This window comes from Triticum aestivum, chromosome 5D, assembly GCF_018294505.1.
Source record: "Triticum aestivum cultivar Chinese Spring chromosome 5D, IWGSC CS RefSeq v2.1, whole genome shotgun sequence".
Taxonomy (NCBI): Eukaryota; Viridiplantae; Streptophyta; class Magnoliopsida; order Poales; family Poaceae; genus Triticum; species Triticum aestivum.
The window spans coordinates 387,330,175-387,352,414 of record NC_057808.1 but is presented as its reverse complement, the minus strand read 5'-3'; the positions used below and the strand labels follow the sequence as shown (position 1 = coordinate 387,352,414).

General features: G+C 43.9%; 1 protein-coding gene across 1 annotated transcript; it reads left to right on the top strand.

Moving 5' to 3' along the window:
• The first annotated feature begins 4,049 nt into the window (after positions 1-4,049).
• On the top strand, positions 4,050-18,983 carry LOC123120697 (uncharacterized). Its single transcript, XM_044540683.1, has 6 exons — positions 4,050-4,184; positions 11,081-11,363; positions 11,456-11,775; positions 14,996-15,061; positions 18,751-18,890; positions 18,974-18,983. The coding sequence occupies exons 1-6, from the start codon at positions 4,050-4,052 to the stop codon at positions 18,981-18,983; spliced, it is 954 nt and encodes a 317-aa protein (XP_044396618.1).
• Positions 18,984-22,240: the final 3,257 nt, after the last annotated feature.

Sequence of the window (22,240 nt, the reverse complement as noted above, 5' to 3'; positions counted from 1 at the left end):
TTAGCAACCGAACCGGTATCTAATACCCTGGTGCTGCTAGGAGTACTAGTAAAGTACACATTCATATAATGTATATCCAATATACTTCTGTCGACCTTGCCTGCCTTCTCATCTACCAAGTATCTAGGGTAGTTCTGCTTCAGTGACCGTTCCCCTCATTACAGAAGCACTTAGTCTCGGGTTTGGGTTCAACCTTGGGATTCTTCACTAGAGCAGCAAATGATTTGTTGTTTCATGAAGTATCCACACATGTATCTGAGTTTCCTATCAATACAATTCTAGCATGGATAATAAACGATTATCATGAACAAGAAATATAATAATAACCAATTTATTATTGCCTCTAGGGCATATTTCCAACAATACGGTAAGTAAACAAACTCCGAAAAATCCGCAAAAATATTTTTTGTCAGTTTTGGAATATAACAAAAATTAGGAAAATAAGAAACAACCGGGAAACGTACCCTGGTGGGCACAAGATACCAGGGCGCGCCTGGCTTGCCAGGCGCCCAGGTGAGTTGTGCCCACCTGGGGCACCTTCCGGACTCCGTTTTTCTCCCGTTTGCTTGTTTCCCAAGATAAAAAAAAACTTTATGTACCCCCTGAAACCACTAACCACCATATCACGGAGAAATCTTCTATTTTCTTTCCTTGTTGTTTTCTGACAGATCCAATCTACCATGGCCGCTTCACGCTCCTCCAAGGACAAGTTCTTCGAGAACGTCATCAACCCATATCTGCGGAAGGTGATGCAGCACCCTCAGGCTATCCGGATGCATGAGAGGGTGCTGCACATCTGCAATGTGCAAGGTCCCAAGGGGACGGGAACCGTGGAGGCCAGGCTTGAAGCTATGGAGTAGGAGGTCTTCCGGTGCAAGGGAACAGTGGAACGTGGACTCAATGCCAATCACCTCATGATCGCGGACTACACCCATGATCTCAAGGTGGATGGCAAGTCCATGAAAGACATCGTCTTCACCTTCAACAAGCGAACCAACTTCCTCCAAAGCCAGATCTATGATCTCCAAAACCAAGTCTTTGAATATAAGGCAAGGTTTAAAGGTATGAGTTTGGATGCCAGTTACAGGACCCATGAGACTCACTCCTCCTCTTATAATGGTGAATCCCTGCCATGGAAACCCGAGGACAAGACTTCACCACCACCATCTTCTTCATCACCAAAAGAAAATTGAGTATCGGGTATGGGCACTCCCCTTGGCTTCCTCCAAGCTTGGGGGAGGTGCCCCGGTATCGTATCATCCCCACTATCTTTTGCCTTTTCTTATTTTAGTTCGATCTTTTGCTTTAGATGAATAAAAGTTTAGTTCAATCCTTTCTTTTCAAGAGTTTGCTTAGTGATCTATCCTTGTAATCGTGTGCGAGATATATGATAAAGTTTAGTTTGAGTTTTTGCTTTCTTTACTTTCATGTTGCAATAAAAATAAAGGAAATAAATTAAAAAGATCATGTGCTAATCTTATGGTAAGTGATGACACCACATAAGGAAAAGTATAAGTAGAAAATTTTATTAGAGATTGACAAACATAGCATTGGTCAATGATGCAACTCATGAAAGAATTAAAAAGGGAAGAGAAGATTCACATATAAATACACTATCCTAGAAATGGTTTGTGATTGTGAGCCCCCATCAAAATATTATATGCCAAAATTGTTGACGTTGGACAAGGAAGACAACGTAATGATTTATATTTGTTCATATTCACATAGAAGTCATATTGTCATAGATCCTTCAACATGTGGTGCTTGCCCCTATCTTTGCTAGCCAAAATTCCGCACTAAGTAGAGATACTACTTGTGCATCCAAAAACCCTTAAACCCAAATCTTATTTTCAAGCGTCCACCATACCTACCTAGGGATTGAGCAAGATCCCTCAAGTAAGTTGTCATCGGTGCAATAAGGCAATAAAAATTGCTTCTAAAAGTGTGAGATCATTTAGTGTAAGAGAAAATTGAGCGTTGTACGAACTTGTGATGGTGAAGAATAAAAGCGACAAACTGCATAATAAAGGTTGCCATCACAAGGGGCAATACAACGTGAGTTTATTTTTCACTAAGGGGTTGAGCATACAAACAAATAAGCGCATGGCAACCTCTGCTTCCCTCTGCGAAGGGCCTATCTTTTACTTTTATGTATTTACTTTTATGCAAGACTCAAAGTTTCTTCTCTCTATTCCTTTTTATTTTCTTCTTTGGCAAGCATCATGTGGTGAGGAAGGATCTAGGCACATATGTCCAGTTGAATATGGGTGGCATAAGTTATTATTGTTGACATCACCCTTGAGGTGAATACGTTGGGAGGCGAAACTATAAGCCCCCATCTTTCTGTGTGTCCGGTTGAAATGTTTTGCTCATGTGTATGCGGTGAGTGTCAGCAATCATAGAAGACTATATGATAGTTGAGTATGTGGACTTGCCTAAAGGCTTCGGTACATGACCCTTCCTAAAAAGATGATGAATTGTAGTTGCAAAGTTGACTGAGAACATAGTTTGTTGGTTTCTAATAGAGTTTATGCTTTATACTTCAATTGTGTGATGAAATGTCACTTATTCATGGGGAGTCTATGATAAAAGTCTTATGTTTAAATTTGTTGCTGTCATAATAATCTACATGATGCTTCTATATCCGTATTTTGTTTTTATCGACACCTCTCTCTCTAAGCATGTGGACATGTTTTTCGATTTCGGTTTTCGCTTGAGGACAAGCGAGGTCTAAGATTGGGGGAGTTGATACGTCCATTTTGCATCATGTTTTCCTACTGTTATTTATGATGTTTTTATGCATAATAATGCTTTTTGGAGTAATTCTAATGCTTTTTCTCTCATAATATGCAAGGTACACACAAAGAGGGAGAATTCAGGCAGCTGGAAATCTGGACCTCCACTACAAGAAATATGTCAACTTGTGACCTTCTGTTAGTGACCCTAGAAGAATTGGTCATAAATTTATGACCATTTTAGACCAATTGGTCAAAAGTTGTTCGGGGGTCTCCAAACCCTAACCCATAACGACCATTCTTGTCAGAAAGGTCGGAATTTCATTAGAGGAAATGGTCGTAAAGCGGGAAGCACTGTCCACTGCCTCACGCCTAGCTGATAAAGACCAATAAAAAATGGTCAGTACGCTTGAGTTTGAATGAATTAGGATGATTAGGCAGCCACCTCAGCAACCTCGCTTATGTGTCACTGTCTAGGTGTCATTTTTTCTTAAATGTTAATATTCAACAGACAGACGGGGCACACACTGACAGGCAGGACCCATTTGACAGGTGGGGCCGAGCGCTTAATTCGCCCAAAAAATATGCGCGAGGTGGGACTCGAACCCACAACCTCGCGCTTGCATCGCTCGCTTGCTACCGCTGGCCTAGAGAGGGACAGTTGCTCATGTATGGGAATTTATCTATACATTATATAAAACTATGGCTCTCTCGTATCATTGACAAGTGGGACCTTCCGACCAGGTGGCATCGAACAGAGCAACACTGACAGGTGGGACCCATTTGACAGGTGGGTGAGCGAGCGTTTAATTCCCTAAAAAATGTGCGCTAGCGGGGACTCGAACCCACGACCTGGCGCTGGGTTCGCTCGTTCTGTACCGCTGGGATAGAGAGGGATTGTTGCTAATGTGTGGGTAGTTTTCTATATAGTATATAAAACCACGGCTCTCTCGTATCAGTGACAAGTGGGACCTTCCAACCAGGTGGCGGCGGGTGGCATCGAACAGAGCAACACTTAGCGTTTTTCTAGGTCTTCCGACCAGGTGGCGGTGGGCGGCGGCGGAAGAAACCAGCAGGGGCGGGGCCGGTGGGCGGCGGGCGACGGGTGGCGGGCGGAAGAAACTAGCAGGGGGCGGACGAGGGCGGGGCCGGCGGCCGAAGCAACCAGCAGGGGCCGCTCGCCTTGCCCACGACCTCGCCGCAGGTGACGTCGCCCACGGCCTCGCGGCCGAAGCAACCAGCAGGGGGCGGGGTGGAGGTGGGGGCGGGGCCGGCAGCGGAGGTAACCAGCAGGGGGCGGAGGCGAGGCAGGGCATGGATGCGAAGCGACCAGCAGGGGCGTGGGCGACCGACGGTGGTGGGGGCGGGGGCAGGAACGGCGTCCTCGCCCACGCAAGGAGAGGCTCGCCGAGCATGGGGGACTCGCCGCCACCGCAAGCACACCTCCCGGTATGCACCCGTCACCTCTTCCCCCCTCACCTCACCCGAGCATGGATTTCAGTGGGAGATGGATTTCAGTCAGATGTTCTTCAGCATAGATGAATTTTGTTGATGCACTGTTAGCAGTTAGGAGATAGCTTGCTTGTTTGGTAGATATTGCATAGATGAATTTTCTTGATGTACTGTTAGGAGTTCTTCAGCTTGTTTGTTAATAATTCTTCAGGCCTTGTTAGGTTAAGATTTGGGGGGAATTTGAGCTAGATGGCCTCAGTTGTTCTTCAATTGTTTGTCTACAGATTGTTAGGATCATAGTAATTGTAATTGATAGAAACAACATAGTATTTGTTAGGAGCTAGCTAGCTTGGTCTTCCCAGAAACATGATCCTTCTAAATCTTGGTTTGGTTTAATTTGAATTAGCCTTCTCTGCAACATTAATTCATGCCAATTTTAGTGTTGGTTTGATTTATAGTTTGGTTTGTTTCAATGTTGTGGTTAGGCAATTAGCATATAAAATTTTCTGGATTTTTAGCTGCGATTACTGCCATCCATTTTCATTAATTAATCTTGATGCACTTAGATTGATTTGCTAAGTTGCAACAATTTGTTGTCTTTGGCAGATGGACGGAAGCTGGATTAGAAAAGGAGTTAGAAAGTTTTCGGAAGAACATATGAAAGGAGTTAATGATTTCATGGCATTTGTTCGGGCAAATTTTGCCAACGATGCTCACATTCTTTGCCCATGCTGTGAATGCCTCAACCGTCCAAGAATGGCTCAAGGAAGAGTGGAAGATCATCTGCTTCTTAATGGGATGTCCAGCACATATGATAGATGGATATATCATGGAGAACCTTTAGACGGACAACCTCAACATTTTGAAGCTGATACACAGGCCCCTCATATGATGGGTGGTGGTGATGTTGGCATTGATTTCATGGAAAAGGTTTTGCGAGATAATGCTGGTTTGGAGGAAGAGGATGGGCATGAAGATGATAGGATTCCTGACCTATTAAAGGATTTGTACGATGCTGAAGATCATGCTGATGGACAGAAGTCGTTGTTTGTTGAGGTGTTAGAGGAGGCGAAGCGCGCAGCTCATGAAGGGGGTAAATTTTCAAGATTTACCTTCACCGTGAAGTTACTCCACATCAAGTCTTTCTACCGGATTAGCAATGCTGCATTCAACGCAATACTCCGCCTTTTGAGCTTGCAATTCCCTGATAGTTGTGTTCCCGGATCTTATGATGAAGCATTGAGCATAATCCGCAGGCTGGGGTTAGGTTATGTGTCAATACATGTGTGCCCAAATAACTGCGTCCTGTTTCGGAAGGATTTAGCAAAGCATGACAACTGTCCAAAATGCAATGCCTCTAGGTGGAAAGATGCTGATGGGAAGAAGTCAATACCGGAGAAGGTACTGAGGCACTTTCCGTTGATACCAAGGCTGCAGCGGATGTTCATCTCGAAGAAATCATCACGTGAGGTACAGTGGCACCAGCTGAAGCGGCAACCTGTGGACAATGAGCTGAGCCATCCAGCGGACGGAGAGGCATGGAAAGAGTTTGACCGTATACATTTAGATTTTGCTGCAGATCCAAGGAACATAAAACTTGGCATTGCCACAGATGGGTTTAATCCGTTTGGGAACATGAGCACGTCTTATAGCATGTGGCCAGTTTTTGTGGTGCCGTACAACTTGCCACCATGGGCATGCATGGATCAGTCCAACTTCATGATGTCATTGCTTATCCCGGGTCCAGAGTCTCCAGGAAAGGATTTTGATGTCTTTATGGAGCCCCTCGTAGAAGAACTGCTCCAGCTCTGGACTGGTGTACCTACATACGATGCCTTGAGTCCAGAAGAAAAGTTCAATCTACGTGCTGCAATCATATGGTCCATCCATGATTTCCCGGCTCTGCACACTCTGTCTGGGAGGATCACAGCGGGTTATAAGGCCTGTGTCCATTGTGACAAAGACCCTTGCTCAAAGAGAATAAGGAGCAAGATCTGCTATATTGGGCACCGCCGCTTTCTTCCCCGAAACCATCGCTGGCGAAGAAGCAAAGATTTTAATGGTAAGAATGAAACCCGTGACAAGCCAGCTGAATTCACTAAAGAAGAGCTGGAGCAGCAACTTGAAAAGGTGAAAGATGTGAGACCAGGAAAGCTTGCGAAGAAAAGAAAGCGTGAGGAAGGTCAATGTTGGGACCGGAGGTCTTGTTTGTGGGACCTGCCATACTGGGCTGATCTGAAATTAAGGCATAATCTCGATGTAATGCACATTGAGAAAAACATATGCGAGAATCTGCTAGGGACGTTTCTGAACATTGAAGGGAAGACAAAGGACACGGTTAGTTCTAGGCTTGATTTGGAGGACATGGGCATAAGAGAAGATTTGCATCTACAGCACAATGAAGATGAAGATTCATTTGAAATGCCACGAGCATGGTATACAATGAGTAAAGAACAAAAGCTTGCATTCTGTGAATTCCTAAGAGCGGTGAAATTTCCAGATGGTTATGCTGCTAACCTAGCAAAGTGTGTTACTTCTGATGGATTCAAGCTTTCAGTACTGAAAACCCATGATTGTCACATCCTCCTCCAAAGGATTTTACCGGCGGGCCTCCAAGGAATCATGGACAAGGATATATATGAAGCGGTTGCTGAGCTGGGAAATTTCTTTAGAGAACTGTGCTGCAAAACACTCAAGTTAACTGTCCTGGAAAGACTTGAAAAAGAAATCCCAATTATTCTTTGCAAGCTCGAGAAGATTTTCCCTCCAGCTTTCTTCACCGTGATGGTCCATTTGGCGGTGCACTTACCAAAAGAGGCAATGCTTAGAGGCCCTGTGCAATACGGTTGGATGTACCCAATCAAAAGAAGGCTGCTTACTTGTAAGCGTTATGTGCGAAACACGGCAAGACCTGAAGGTTCTATTGCTGAAGCATATGTCGTTGACGAGTGCTTGACTTTTTGCTCTAGATACTTTGGCGATGTGGAAACAAGATGGAACCGACCGGGCAGAAATAGAGAGCGGTCTGATTTGCAAAGTGGTGGTGTCTCTGTTTTCAACCATGGTGTGAACTTTCTTGGAGCCTCACAATACTTGGAGGCTGGTGATGAGTATGACAAGATGGTTTGGTATGTGCTCAGCAATTGCGCCGAGGTTCTACCATATATCGAGTACGTTATATCTTGTGCACTCATTATATATTTTTTTGCTTGGGTTGGCACCAGCCTAATGTTTTAATTCACATGTTTTGTTTGCATTGCAGGAAATGCAAGGAAGAGTTAAATCAGGAAGAAAGCAAGATCAATGTTGATAAAAGGGTTGCCAAGGGGTTTGCTAATTGGTTTAAGAATCATGTGAGATCTTTAGCCACATGTTTGATGTTTTCTGTGTTATTCACCAATTGTTAAATACCATTGTTTGCTAAATGGTTTATTTGTGCAGATTGGAAAGTTGCATGAGGAGAAGAAGGTCAGTGATGATCTATTTGCTTTGGCATGCTTACCGGATAAGCGAGTGAGAGTGTATTCAGCATGCATTGCTGACGGTGTCCGGTACCACACCGTTGACCGCGAGGAAAAAGGAAGACACAGAATAGTGGAATCGTCACTGAGGGGTCACATGATCGTGAGATCATTGACTTCTATGGTCAGTTGAGAAGCATCGTAGAGTTGCAGTACAACTCTAGTGGAGGCATCCATCGCTCGGTTGTCTTATTTCGCTGTGACTGGTTTGAGCTTGGTAGCAAGAAGAAGAGAGACTCTTTTGTCAAATATGATGGCCACTTCAAAAGCATCAACACTGCAAGGTGCTGGTATAAGAGTGATCCCTTTATTCTAACAACACAAGCAACAATGGTGTTTTATCTGCCAGACACTCTTTTGCACGGAAAATGGCGAGTTGTGCAAAACTTTGAGCACAGACACTTGTGGAGTGTGACTAAAACTGAAGTTGAAAAGGGCCCCGGTGATGGTGGACTAACATACCAAGATGATGACTCTACGGAAGTTCCATTGCAAGATGATGATGACTCTATGGAAGTTCCGGTGCAAAGCAGAGTGCGAAGGGACCGGGAACGTGTGATCATTGATGCTGCAACAGTTGAAGGCATCAAGAAAAGAAGAAAGGTGGTAGCGGATGGACATGAGAGCGAGGATGAGGAAAACAGGACTGATCATACTATACTGCAATATTGTAGTGATGATGAGGAAAACAGGAGTGGGCATAGAGTTCCTTGTTTTCGTATCGACGACGATGAGTAGCGAAGGTAAATTTGGTCTCCTTGGTGATCTAATGCTATTTTGTCTCCTTGGTAGTTGTTGTTGATGTGATCCTGATGTAATGTTTGTACTACAAATCTCTCCCGGTACCAAAATGCATGAGACTGTGTAGTGATGGAAGATGATGGTTGAAGATACAATGCAAAATGATGTAGTTTTGGTGATCATGAAGTTTTGGTGATGGAAGATACAATGCAAAATGAAGATGTTGTTTTGGTGAACTGAAGATGCAAAATGTTGTTTTTTTGGTGAATTGAAGATGTTGTTTTTAGAGCTGTTTTTCTGAACTGAAGATGTTATGGTGTAAAATGCTATTTTTTTGAACTGAGTAGTTTTGGTGATCATGTAGTTTTGGTTGTCATGTAAAAGTTTACAAAATGATGTGATCCTTAAGTTATTTTGAACTGAAGATGTTGCTTTGATCACCAAAATTCAGTTTTGGGTTTGATCATGTAGTTTTCAGAGCTGTTTTGGTCAGAACTGAAGATGTTGCTTTAACTGAATTTTGCTTCAACTGAACATGGGCGCGCTCCATCAGACAGCTGTGAGCAAAAAAATATGCACGAGTGGGGACTCGAACCCACGACCGTGCGCTCATTTCACTGTGTTTCTACCAGTGGGCTAGGAAGAGGCTACTGGTCTTCTCCTCTATGCCATCTCTTTTAAACTCATCAAACTAGTCAAATATCAAACACACACCTCGCTGACAAGTGGGCCACTCGACCCACTCGCTGACAAGTGGGCCATTTTTCTACTCTACCCAAGCTACCAAAAAATATGCGCACGGCCAAAAAATATGCGCCAGCGGGGGCTCGAACCCACGACCGAGGGCTTGTTTCAACATGTTCACTACCACTAAGCTAGGAAGAGACTGTTGGTTATGTACCCGAACGAAACTACGTGTGTTGGAGAGAGTGGCTGTCTCTCAAACAAGTGGACCCTCCTCTCCCGCAACTGACAAGTGGACCCTCCTCCTCTCATTTCCCCATTCTTTTCCTTCCTCTCCCGCAACTCCTTCCTCTCTGTCGTCGTCGCCGCCGCCGCAGCTCATCTCCTTCCTCTCTGCCACCGCCGCCACCGACCGCTGGAGGTTTGAATCCGCTGCCTTCCTCTCTCGCAACTCCTTCCTCTTCTGATAGGTTAGGGTTTTCTGCTGCTGTTTACTGGATTCGATTAGGGTTTGAATGGATTAGGGATTAGATTCGCTTAGGGTTTGATTCGAATGGAGGGGGAGTGGGTGGGGTGGTGTTGTTCTGGCCTTGGATTAGGGTTCGTTTGGAAATTTGGGTTAGATAATTTGAAAGCCCACAACTAAGCTGACTGACCTAGCAAAATATGATTTGAATCCTTCCTCTTAACTTAGTAGCAAAATATGATATGGTTCAAATTAGTTAAAGTAGATAGATTAGGTTTCTTATCTACTATTGAGGCCCTGTTGATGTTGATGTTTTTGGTGCTAGCAAAATATGGAATGAGTAGAAGAAGAAAACAGAGTGTTGTTGATGTTTTCGCCATCAGAAATGTCCTTGTTTTTGCTAAGATAGAGTAGTAGCAAATTGAGGCCATTGCCATTTATAGTAGTATTCCAAATTGAGGCCTTGGCAAACACATGTAGTAAATATCCAACTTGGCTCTGACACTAGTAAGATCAGACTCATATCTTCCCATATGGTTCATTTATAGATATGCAAAGGGGCAGATATGTTCATATATGTTCATTTATAGATATAGATATGTTCATGCAGATATCTGCCCATATGTTGGATTAGATATGTAGATATCTGCCATATCTACATGTCTGCCCATTTATAGATATTTGATATGGGCAGATATGTTCATTTATAGATATAGATATGTTCATTTATAGATATGGGCAGATATGCCTTTTAGAGTAGACATGGGCAGATATGGTCCTTTTATAGTAGCAAATTGTTTTGCCATTGAGATTGAGATTGAATATTTGTGTAGTGTGACCGAACATTGAGATTGTTTTCTGTTTCTTTCGATGATTTGTGTGGTTCAGTTTCTGAAGTAAACTGGAGATGTTAGAAATTTGATGGTTGCTGTCCATATATCTCAACTTATGAACATATCTGTCCAAATTTGATGGTTTCTGAAGTAAACTATATATATATCTCCACTTATGAACATATCTGTCCAAATTTGATGGTTTCTGAACATGTGCCTTAACTCCTTTTCTGTCATTTGGTGTCCATGGATTGAAATGTTGGCTGTTATATATTGATTGTAGTATATTTGTGCATGTTAATTCAGTGTTTGTATTGATTTGATGCCAATGTTCGGAAACAATATTTTGATGTTGCTGTTGCTGTTGTTATTCTTGTTGTGGTTACCTGAAATGTTGATATTCTACTTTTTTGAAGCGCTTGTTTCCTATTTATGTCCAGTCCTGTTTATGGTAACTTGTTGTTTAATTTACAATGCTGCTTTTCACAGAAGTGAGATGGCTGGCTTGGAAGGTTTCGAGTTCTTCGAGATCGTAATTGAGAAATCTTGCAGTAGGCAGGTATATTTATCATCACTCATTTCTTTATCATCACTATGTTGTCTAGTGCTTGATTGGTACAATTAACCACTGCTTGACCCTCGCTGCAGAGGCTACCTGACAAGTTTGCGAAGATGCTCGCCGGCCATGAGCCCCACAAAGTGAAGCTGCGGGAGGCCGGCAGCGGGCTTCGCAGGCTGTGGGGCGTGTTGGTGGTGTTCGATGGTGAAGGCCACATGTACCTAGGGCCCGGCTGGGAGCAGTTCGCCCGCGCCCATGAGCTACAGCTCAGGCACTTCCTTGTCTTCCGCTACGACGGCGACGCCATGTTCACCGTGAAGATGTTCGACAACACCATGTGCCGCATGTACTACCATCACGACGACGATGCCAGTAAGCTCTCTGCCTCTCTTCTTCCTGTCCTTTTGGCTTCCTCTACCTGCATGACGACAACACCATGTTCACACTTTGTTGCATTTGGCCAGGCAATGGGAGCAGCAGCAGGGATGACGAGGAGCGGAGTGGGGATGACGAGGAGCAGAGCGGGGATGCCGAGGAGCAGCCTATTCTGGCTAACGACGACCCTGCTATGTTGGTTGCGGATGACGACCTTGCTATGGTGGTGGCTGACGACGACCCTGCTATGGTGGTGGCGGACGACGACCCTGCTATGGTGGTGGCTGACGATGACCTCGCGATTGTGGTGCCTAATGATGACCTCGCAATGGTGGTGCCTGACAATGACCTCGTGATGGTGGTGGCGCCTGCAATCCCACAGCTTGGCTACAGGACCATGCCAATTATGGTAGAGGAGTACATCCGCGTTGGGATTCGCCACTCTGAGCGCATCAAGTTGATGAAGGAGAAGAAGGAGGAGTGAAGATGTTAAGAAATGAAGTGGCAATGTTAAGCATGTTAGGTTTAAGCTTGTTAGTGTAATCTGAACATGTCAATGTTAAGTATGTCAGGTTTAATTTTGTGCATGCTCATGGATGCTGTATGACAGTGCCATCTAAACATGTCAATTTCTTAATTATGAATATTCAGTTTGGTAATTGATAGGAATTGAAATTTTTTATGCATGCTCATGGATGAAAGATAAAATTATGGGTTTTTGTGCATGCTCATGTATGAAACAATATAAGTTTCATTTTTTGAATGCTAAAAACATGACACAAACCCTAGCCATGGATGGCCGCCGCGACGAAATCGGCCGGTTTTTGAAAACATCGTAAAAAAATCAAAAAAATCAAAAAAATGGGAGACCTCCGTGTAACATCATCAAATGTGGCCTACCAACTAGCAAAAATACTAAACTTGCAATACCGGTGTTTTCTTGAAAAAGTGTTCTCAAAAACGACCTACCATGAATGAAGATTCATGGCTTTCAAGCCAAACTAGCAATGATATGGCCGTATTCGTTGAATAGTTTTTCATAATATGCCAAAATTTGGCGCATGCCTCCGTCTTGTGATGGCAAACAATGTTGCCAAAGCGAGGTTCCAACTTGTTTAACAAAAAATCGTTTTTCATTCTTTGAATGCTAAAGACATGCGTTTTTCGTGAAGCGGCTACAAGGAGGGTCACCCCAAACGGCGCCATTCCATGTCTATCTCAAAGTAGACCCTGTTTTACGGACGGTCGCCAAAAAGCATGCATTTCTGACCCTCGTAGCTACTCCCGGCCATTCTGACCACCTTCGGCCGATTCAGCTGGAACCAGCTGGAATTTGAACTGCAGGTCCTCCATAGCTTGCCCGTTATTTTTGCCAAAAATCATTTTTAGCTTCAGAGGTAGGCATTTCATCAAAGAATCGACAACAGATTGGCACGACTCAAACCCTAGCCACGGACGGCCGACGCGACGAAATCGGCCGGTTTTTTAAAACATCGTAAAAAATTCAAAACAAATCAAAAAAATGGGAGACCTTCGTGTAACATCATCAAATGTGGCCTACCAACTAGCAAAAATACTAAACTTGCAATACCGGTGTTTTCTTGAAAAAGTGTTCTCAAAAACGACCTACCATGAACGAAGATTCATGGCTTTCAAGCCAAACTAGCAATGATATGGCCGCATCCGTTGAATAGTTTTTGATAATATGCCCAAATTTGGTGCATGCCTCCGTCTTGTGATGGCAAACAATGTTGCCAAAGCGAGGTTCCAACTTGTTTAACAAAAAAACCGTTTTTCATTTTTTGAATGCTAAAGACATGCGTTTTTCGTGAAGCGGCTATAAGGAGGGTCACCCCAAACGGCGACATTCCATGTCTATCTCAAAGTAGACCCTGTTTTATGGACGGTCGCCAAAAAGCATGCATTTCCGACCCTCGTAGCTACTCCCGGCCATTCAGACCACCTTCGGCCGATTCAGCTGGAACCGGCTGGAATTTGAACTGCGAGTCCTCCATAGCTTGCCCGTTATTTTTGCCGAAAATCATTTTTAGCTTCACAGGTAGGCATTTCATCAAAGAATCGACAACAGATTGGCATGACTCAAACCCTAGCCACGGACGGCCGCCGCAATGAAATCGGCCGGTTTTTGAAAACATCGTAAAAAGTTCAAAAAAAATCAAAAAAAGGGAGACCTTCGCGTAACATCATCAAATGTGGCCTACCAACTAGCAAAAATGCTAATCTTGCAATACCGGTGTTTTCTTGAGCTATTCGCTATGATTTTAACCATGGTTTCTACAAAGTTTACAAAAAAAACCTGATTTTTTCTGCCTCCAAACCTGTAAAAACTGGTGAAAATTTCCCTCCCACCCCACCAAAATTTCCCTCCTAGCACCAAATTTTCCCTCCCACCCCACCAAAATTTCCCACCACTTCTCTCCCACTACCAGGCGGGTCCCACCACTCCCTCTCCCACTAACACGCGGGATCCCCTCCCCTCCCCTCCCAAAATTTCCCCATTCCCCTCCCCTCTCCCCGACGAACCCTAGCTTCTCCCTCCCTCCCCTGCTCCGCGCCGCCCCGCCGACAACCACTCCCTCCCCTGCTCCGCGCCGCCCCGCCGCCCGTCCTCTGCTCCGCCTCTTCCCGACGAATCCCCACAACCCTAGCCACCCCACAACCCTAGCCACCCCTTCCCTGCTCCGCGCCGCCCCTCCCCTGCTCTGCGCCGCCCCGCCGCCCCTCCCCTACTCCGCGCCTCCCCGACGACGAATCCCCCCTCCCCTCTCCCCTCCACGACGGCGGCTACGTCGATGACATCTATGGCTACATCGACCACCCCGGCTACGACTACGTCGACGACGGCGACTACATCGACGATGGTGGCTACATCGACGACGGCGACTACATCATCTACATCATCGACGATCGACGACGGCAGGTATGTTGCTCTCCTCGATCCATCTCCCCTCGATGTTTAGATCTTCTAGGGTTCGGTAGATCCCCCTCATGGGTTCTCCTAGGGTTCATGGGGATGGATCGACGCGGGTTAGGGTTAGGATTCATGGGATTAGGGTTAGGGTATACGTTGCTCTCTGGTTCATGGGGTAGGATCGATGGGGATTCATGGGGATGATCTCCCTTTGGTTCATGGAGTTCATGGGGTTAGGGTTCATTGGTTTCATGGGGGTCTGAGTGCATGTTCTAAATTGCCTCCCTATGCATGATTTCAATTGTTGTTAAGAGTATGCGCATGTTCTCAAGGGTTAGCCTACACAAAGCCACTTACTTGCAATTGTTGTTGGTCTATATGGGTTGATATAGCAAATCATTCATGCCTATGAGAATGTCCATAATTCTTTTTTCTGTTCCATTCTGATGAGAATGTGCTGCTGCACATTGATTATGATGAGTAATCTGATTTGTATGGGGTTGGATTCATGGGGTTAGGGTTTTGTGGGGAGGTGGTTCTTTATTCTAGATTTTGTATGCTCTATTTGATTGTGCATCCCTGTCAATGACTCTGACATGGCATGTGGCTTGATATTATTCTAGATTGTTGCTTAATGTTTTGCGTTGTCATGTGGATGCCCTATGGCAGCTCATCCATGGCCTTGTTTGTCCTGCAGGTCATTGAGCAGCATCAGGAGGAGGAGCTCAAGCACGGCTACCACGACGCACCACCAGAAAAGCAGGTTATTGTCCATCTCCATCTCCCTCTCCCTCTGCTGCCAATCCTGTTATTTGTTCTTGATTATGGTCACCACTAAATCTAAAGCTCTGTAGTTGTTGTTCCCATGCTATCTAGGGCTTGTAGGTTCCCATTCATGTTTGTTTTCTATCCTGTGAGATCCTGCCATGCTTTGGTTTACATATGGATGATCTAGTTCCATAGCTATGTTCCTGGGTTTGCTAAATTGGTTAGTGGCAGTGTTGATCTCTCATTGCTTCCTATGGGACTCTGGTGTTCATATAGAAAGCTTCCTGCTCACTGCACTACTAGAGTAGTTAATGTAGGTGTGATATATGCTCTCTGGGTTGGTCTAGTTAATTCATGGTGTTCATTACTAAATGATTAAGTCCATCTGCCATTTCTCTGAGCTTTATTCTATTGATTGTCTGGCTGTGTTAGTTTGTTACTTTGTGCTACTTTTATGTAATGACACCAATTAACTTAGTTGAGTTATGTACATTGCTACCCCCTGCTTTATGTAGTCAAGATTTTAAGGCATGCTTCATATCCTTCCTGTGTACATGCATGCTTGTTTAGTGCAATTACATGGTTGCTTAATTAATTTAACTACATCACTATATTGTTGATCCAGCAAGTTTGCTTCACATGTATTATTACTGATGCATTGCTACACCTGTGTGTGCATGCTGGTTCAAGTGCTTTCCTTTATTGATACAAGTGCATCATTCTACTTTGTCCCTGTTATATCTCATTCTTGTTTATTTTATTTTGCAAGCTATTATAGAAACGTTCCAACCACCTCAAGATCATCCATGGCAAGGAGGACAAGGTCAAACATGAGGCCAACCGTTGGTATGCAACTTGCTCCTTGTGGTTATACTATCAGTTTCATAAAATATGTGTCTTAATATGCTAAGTGAAATGTATTACTGCAATCTGAATAAGCTGGCTTAATTGTGCCTGTGTGCTGTTAGTCTTCCTTACCTGAATAACTAGGATTAAATGATAATAAAATATCATAAGATATGTTTGGTTGTCTGTCCATGCATTCCAAACATTCACCTAATAGTTACGTTTCCTTTATCATGCAAAGAAGAGCCTCTCACCGAGTATGAGAAGGTTAGGGCTAGAAATATCATGAGGAACAATCGGATGTTCCAGTCCCTTGGCATCGGTGCAATCGCGTCGATGATTAGGAAAACAAATGGTGTACAAGAAGGTAGAAGTGATGAGGTTCAAGAAGGTAGTGGAGTTATCAATGATGACCCAGAGTACAATCCTAAGGAGGATGAAGTTATTGATGGAGAGGAAGTGGATGATGTTGTAGTGAACAAGACTGTTAAGGTGCAAACTCTGTCTTGCTTGGAGGGTTGGGGTTCTTTTATGCTATGTGTTTCCTTGTGCTCACATATTTCTCTTGTGATCTAATGCTTTTTCCGTGCTGTTTATACGAGGCACTGAAGGAATCTAGGACGAAGAGGCCTGGTGTTAAGAAGACAGTCAGCAAGAAGAAGAAGAGCTCAGAAACATCTGCTGCAATGCCTCCAGGAAGGGTGATGGCCCTAGCTCCAGGACAAAAAATAGGATCCTGGAACCTGATGAACCTGCCCATGATAGAGTCACAAGGCAGAAAGCAAAGATGGCGACTGCGACAGACCATCAGGAAAGTCTGCTGCGCATGGACTCTGAGACCTCGGTGCAAATGGGTGATGAGTTGCCGCCCATGGATGAAGGAACCACTCTCAGCATGGATGGAAGTGGCACTGTCTGCCTAGATGAAGGAGGAACTATCTGCATTGATGAAGCAGGCACTGTCCACACAGACCTCAGCCCTGATGCACCTTCTATTGACAGGAATGCTGTCATCAATGAAGAAGAACAGCAGCTTTTGCTTCAATCAGGCAAGTTGACCTTTGCAATGCTATCTTTTACTAGTGCATTTTCCAAATGGAATGATCATGTATGCTTTTGTCGATTCCTGCATTTGTCGATTTCTATTCTAATTTATGAGTTCAATTTCATTTTCAGATGCAATGACTACCAAGACTAGACTTAGAAAGGGCAAAGGGCTAGAGAGAATCACCAAGTCGCTTGGTAGCAAGGTGCCTATCCAAATTGCCGAAGGGATGAAGCGTCTAGAGAAGCCTCTGCAGGCAGCAAAGCTTGCTTCTGAGTGTGGACTTGTTGCAAGAAGCCATCTTCCGGTTCTTCATCACTTCAAGCTATACAAAAAATGCTAGTCTATTGGAGAACTACATTGGGAAAGTTGCTGTAAGCTACTTGTTTCATAGTTAATGTGCTATCTATTTTCTGTTACACCTATGCATGATCACTACTATTGTTCCTACCTTGTTTGCTGTCTTGGTAGGCAAATTTTGAGATGAACACGGACTCGGACACCATCAAGACCGCGTGCAAAGATATTCTGCAGAAACATTCAAAGAACAGACGCCATCAGATCAAGAAGAAGTATTTTGACACCGTAGCCGCAAACAAAGTCAGCATTAAGTCTCCGGTTCCAGATCTGACGGATGGTGAATGGCAAGCTCTGGTGGAGATGTGGTCTACCCCAAGACACAAGGTTTGTCTCTGCTTTGTTTGATGCTTTATGTTCTGCACATGATATGCTAGTGCTAGATCATGCTGACAGTATGCTTTTTTGTAGGAAACCTGTGTGTCGAACAAGATGAATCGAGAAAAAGTCGTGTACAATCAGAGAGCTAGTTCCAGGCACTACACAGCACACATTTTTGCCACTGTGAGAACTTTTCTCTAGAGACCTTACCGTTTGATCCTCGTTGAATAACATTTCTGATTCTTGCTGAATAACATTTTGATTTTTGTTGAAAAACATTTCAGAAAGAAGAGCGTAAGGGTGAGGAGCTGTCTGCGATCGACTTGTTTAAGGCCACCCACAACAGCAAGAAGCACGGGTTTTCGGAGCCAGTCAAGACTGCTATAGTAAGTCACTCCATGCTTTGTCCATGCCTTGTTTGATTCACAGCCAGCTTTTATGCTGTTTGATGCTTTGATGATTTGATGTTGTTTGATTCGGAGCCACTCAAGAACACACGCTATGTTCCATGCTTTGATGATGTTTGATAGTTCAACAAAGATATCAGAACTTGTTGTAGCTATTTGTTGCATTTTTTATGATATGATGAAATTTGATCTGAATGTTAGTTTGATGATCGGCTCACTCGGGAAGCCATCTTATATAGAACCACCATTGTAGGCTTAATGAAGCGATCATATTGCTCCAATCGCATGTCTCCAGGTCACATAAGTTACTAGTCAAATAATGCTGTCAAGTTACTAGTCATCATCTTCTTCTGTTTGAGTTTGAGTAAAATAATGTATAGATTTTGTGTGCTGGTTTGGTTACTTCAAATAATCCATTGGTGTGTTGGTTTGGTTTCTCTTGCTTGGTTTGGTTTGCAAAATGTGAAATAGATCTCCCACTAATGCCTATCATTTTCCTCCATATGCTAGCTTGAGATGGAAAAAATGAAGGACGCGCCGGTACCAGAAGGTGAAGAGCCAAAGTTTGTTGTTGAAATTGTCGAAGAAGTGCTCAAGACCGAAGTCAAGCAAAGCACATTCCTCAGGAATGTTGGGCTCCAGTCATCTAGGAACAACTCCGGCAAAGCAACTGCTGAAGTGGCTGCTCATGTTCGTGACCTTGAGCAGAAGCTAGAGAGGTCTGAGCTTCAAGCTGAAGTGATGCAAGAAGAATTGGCGGCAATCAAGATGAAGGCGGAAGAAGCTGAAGCTGCACGCGACAAGGAACTTGAGCTGCTGCGCAAGAAGTCTCAAGAGCAGGAAGAGAAGTTAGCCCACTTGATGGCTCTCTTTGGAGCTAAGGTAGTTTGATGGCTGTGCAGTTTGTCTTTGAACCTATGATCTGATGCAGTTTGTCGTAGTTTGAAGGCTGGGAAGTTATATCGTAGTAGGTCGTGAACTTATGCAGTTTGTTGCATTTTGCACTTTGCAAGTGAACCTGGGAGCACTTGTGAACCTGGGATCTTGTGAACCTGGGAGCACTTGTGAACTTGGGAGCACTTGTTGTTGAACCAGTGAACTTGTGATGGCTCATTTTGGAACCAGTGAACTTGTGATAGCTATGTGCAGTTCTGAAGCTGTGTAGTTATGCATTTTCTGAATTATTTGAGTTTTGTTTGGATCACAGAATATTATTTGGATTAATTGGGCTCTAAATTGGTTGGACTGCAAAAAGGCCGAGGCCCAAACAAGAATTTGACTAAAAAGGCTTGGGCCTAAAAAAAGAGTTGACTGTAAAAAAAAGTTGGTAAAAGGTTGCATCCAAGAAAATAAAAAGGCCAAGGCCCAAATTAGAACTAGACTAAAAAGGTTGTCGCCCAAAACAATAGCGGACTTTTAAAAAAATCATCAGAAAAAGGCTCCATTCCCAGAAAATAAAGGCCAAATTATTGGGCCAGGCCCATACAGATGAGCAAAACAAAGAGAAAAAAATAAATGGGCTGAATTATTGGGCTTGGCCCATGAAGACGGCCGAAATGGACCGGGCTGATTCTATTTTACGAACTTTTCGTTTGGTCGTAATTCTGTCACGTCAGCTTGCCACGGTGGATCTGACGTGGTGTGGGCGGATTGCTAGTGACCAAAATAATTGGTCGTTAAATCTATGACCTTTTTTTTGGTCATAAACGTCTACGACTATTCCAGAAGAAAGGTCGTTAATTCCAGTTTATGAGGGCCAGCTTTTGACCATTTGTTTTTGGTCACAAAAAGGTCACAAAAGGAAAACTATGACCATTCAGTGACCAATAGTAGTGCTCATAAGTTGACATATTTCTTGTAGTGCTCGAAAAGCTACGTCAGGCCACCTATTATGCACAACTCCAAATAAGCTGAAACTTTACAGAGTTTTTTTATGGAATATTTTAAGAATGTTGGAGCAAATAAATACCAGACGGGGCCCACCAGGTGCGCACAACACACCTGGGCGCGCTAGGGAGCCCAGGAGCGCCATGGTGGGTTGTGCTCACCCAGGCCCACCTCCAATGCCCATATTCTGGTATATAAGTCATTTTGACCTAGAAAAAAATAAGGAGAGGACTTTCGGTACACAGCGCCGCTGTCTCAAGGCGGAACTTGGGCAGGAGCACTTTTTACCTCCGGCGGAGCCATTCCGCCGGGGGGGAACTTCCCTCCCGAAGGGGGAAATCATCATCATCATCATCACCAACAACTCTCCCATCTTGGGGAGGGCAATCTCCATCAACATCTTCAACAGCACCATCTCCTCTGAAACCCTAGTTCATGTCTTGTGTTCAATCTTTGTACGGGAACTATAGATTGTTGCTTGTGGGGGACTACTAGTGTTGATTACATCTTGTAGTTGATTACTATATGTTTTATTTGGTGGAAGATTATATGTTTAGATCCAATATGCTATTTAATACCCCTCTGATCTTGAGCATGATTATCATTTGTGAGTAGTTACTTTTGTTCTTGAGGTCACGGGAGAAATCATGTTGCAAGTGATCATGTGAACTTGATATGTGTTCGATATTTTGATAGTATGTATCTTGTGATTCCCTTAGTGGTGTCATGTGAACGTCGACTACATGACACTTCACCATATTTGGGCCTAAGGGAATGCATTTTCGAGTAGTTATTAGATGATGGGTTGCGAGAGTGACAGAAGCATAAACCCTAGTTTATGCGCTATTCCGTAAGGGACTGATTGGATCCAAAAGTTTAATGCTATGGTTAGAATTTATTCTTAATAACTTTCTCATAGTTGCGGATGCTTGTGAGAGGGTTAATTATAAGTAGGAGGTTTGTTCAAGTAAGAACAGCACCTAAGCACCGATCCACCAACATATCAAATTATCAAAGTAGGGAACACAAATCGAACCAACGTGATGAAACTAACTAGATGAAATTCCCGTGTACCCTCAAGAACGCTTTGCTTACTATAAGAGACCGTTTTGGCCTGTCCTTTTCCTCAAAACAATTGGGCTATCTTGCTGCACTATTGTTACTACTATCATTACTTGCTCGTTACAAATTATCTTGCTATCAAACTACTCTGTTACTTACAATTTCAGCATTTGCAGACATTACCTTGCTGAAAACCACTTGTCATTCCTTCTGCACCTCGTTGGGTTCGACACTCTTACTTATCAAAAAGAGCGACAATTTATCCCCTATACTTGTGGGTCAGCAAGGGTCTGCGCAGATGAGGAAGAATGACAGAAAAAGGGTCGTTCAAAGTCAGGGGAGATTTGATGAAATTTGCGGGGTGGGGGTCATGTATGGATCCGATGTGGCGGACACACTAAGGCACATCTGTTCCTCCTCATATCCGCCCAATATATGGGCTGGCTATTGATACGTCCATTTTGCATCATGTTTTCTTACTATTATTTATGATGTTTTATCCATAATAATGCTTTTTGGAGTAATTCTAATGCCTTTTCTCTCATAATTTGCAAGGTACACTCAAAGAGGGAGGATTCCGGCAGCTGGAAATCTGGACCTGGAATAGCTACACAAGCTACCTATTCTGCACAACTACAAAAAAGATGAAACTTCACGAAGATTTTGTATAGAATATTTAAGGAATATTGGAGCAAATAACAACCAGAGGGGGCCCACCAGGTGGGCACAACCCACCTGGGCGCGCCAGGGAGCCCAGGCGCGCCCTGGTGGGTTGTGCTCACCCAGGCCCACCTCGGGTGCCCATTTTCTGGTATATAGGTCATTTTGACCCTGAAAAAATAAGAAGGATGACTTTTGGGACGGAGCGCCGCCGTCTCAAGGCGGAACTTGGGCAGGAGCACATTTGCCCTCCGGCGGAGCAATTCAGCTGGGGGAACTTCCCTCCCGGAGGGGGAAATCATCGTCATCATCATCACCAACAACTCTCCCATCTTGGGGAGGGCAATCTCCATCAACATCTTCAACAGCACCATCTCATCTCAAACCCTAGTTCATCTCTTGTGTTCAATCTTGTTACCGGAACTATAAATTGGTGCTTGTGGGTGACTAGTACTGTTGATTACATCTTGTAGTTTATTACTACATGGTTTATTTGGTGGAAGATTATATGTTCAGATCCATTATGCTATTTAATACACCTCTGATCATGAGCATGATTATTATTTGTGAGGAGTTACTTTTGTTCTTG

Bases quoted from the DNA above. Each gene is read 5' to 3' on its own strand.
- LOC123120697 (XM_044540683.1), top strand. From the start codon at position 4,050: ATGGATGCGAAGCGACCAGCAGGGGCGTGGGCGACCGACGGTGGTGGG. The intron at 11,364-11,455 runs GTAAGCTCTCTG...GCATTTGGCCAG, and splicing joins CCATCACGACGACGATGCCA to GCAATGGGAGCAGCAGCAGG. The intron at 11,776-14,995 runs GTAGAGGAGTAC...TTTGTCCTGCAG, and splicing joins ACAGGACCATGCCAATTATG to GTCATTGAGCAGCATCAGGA.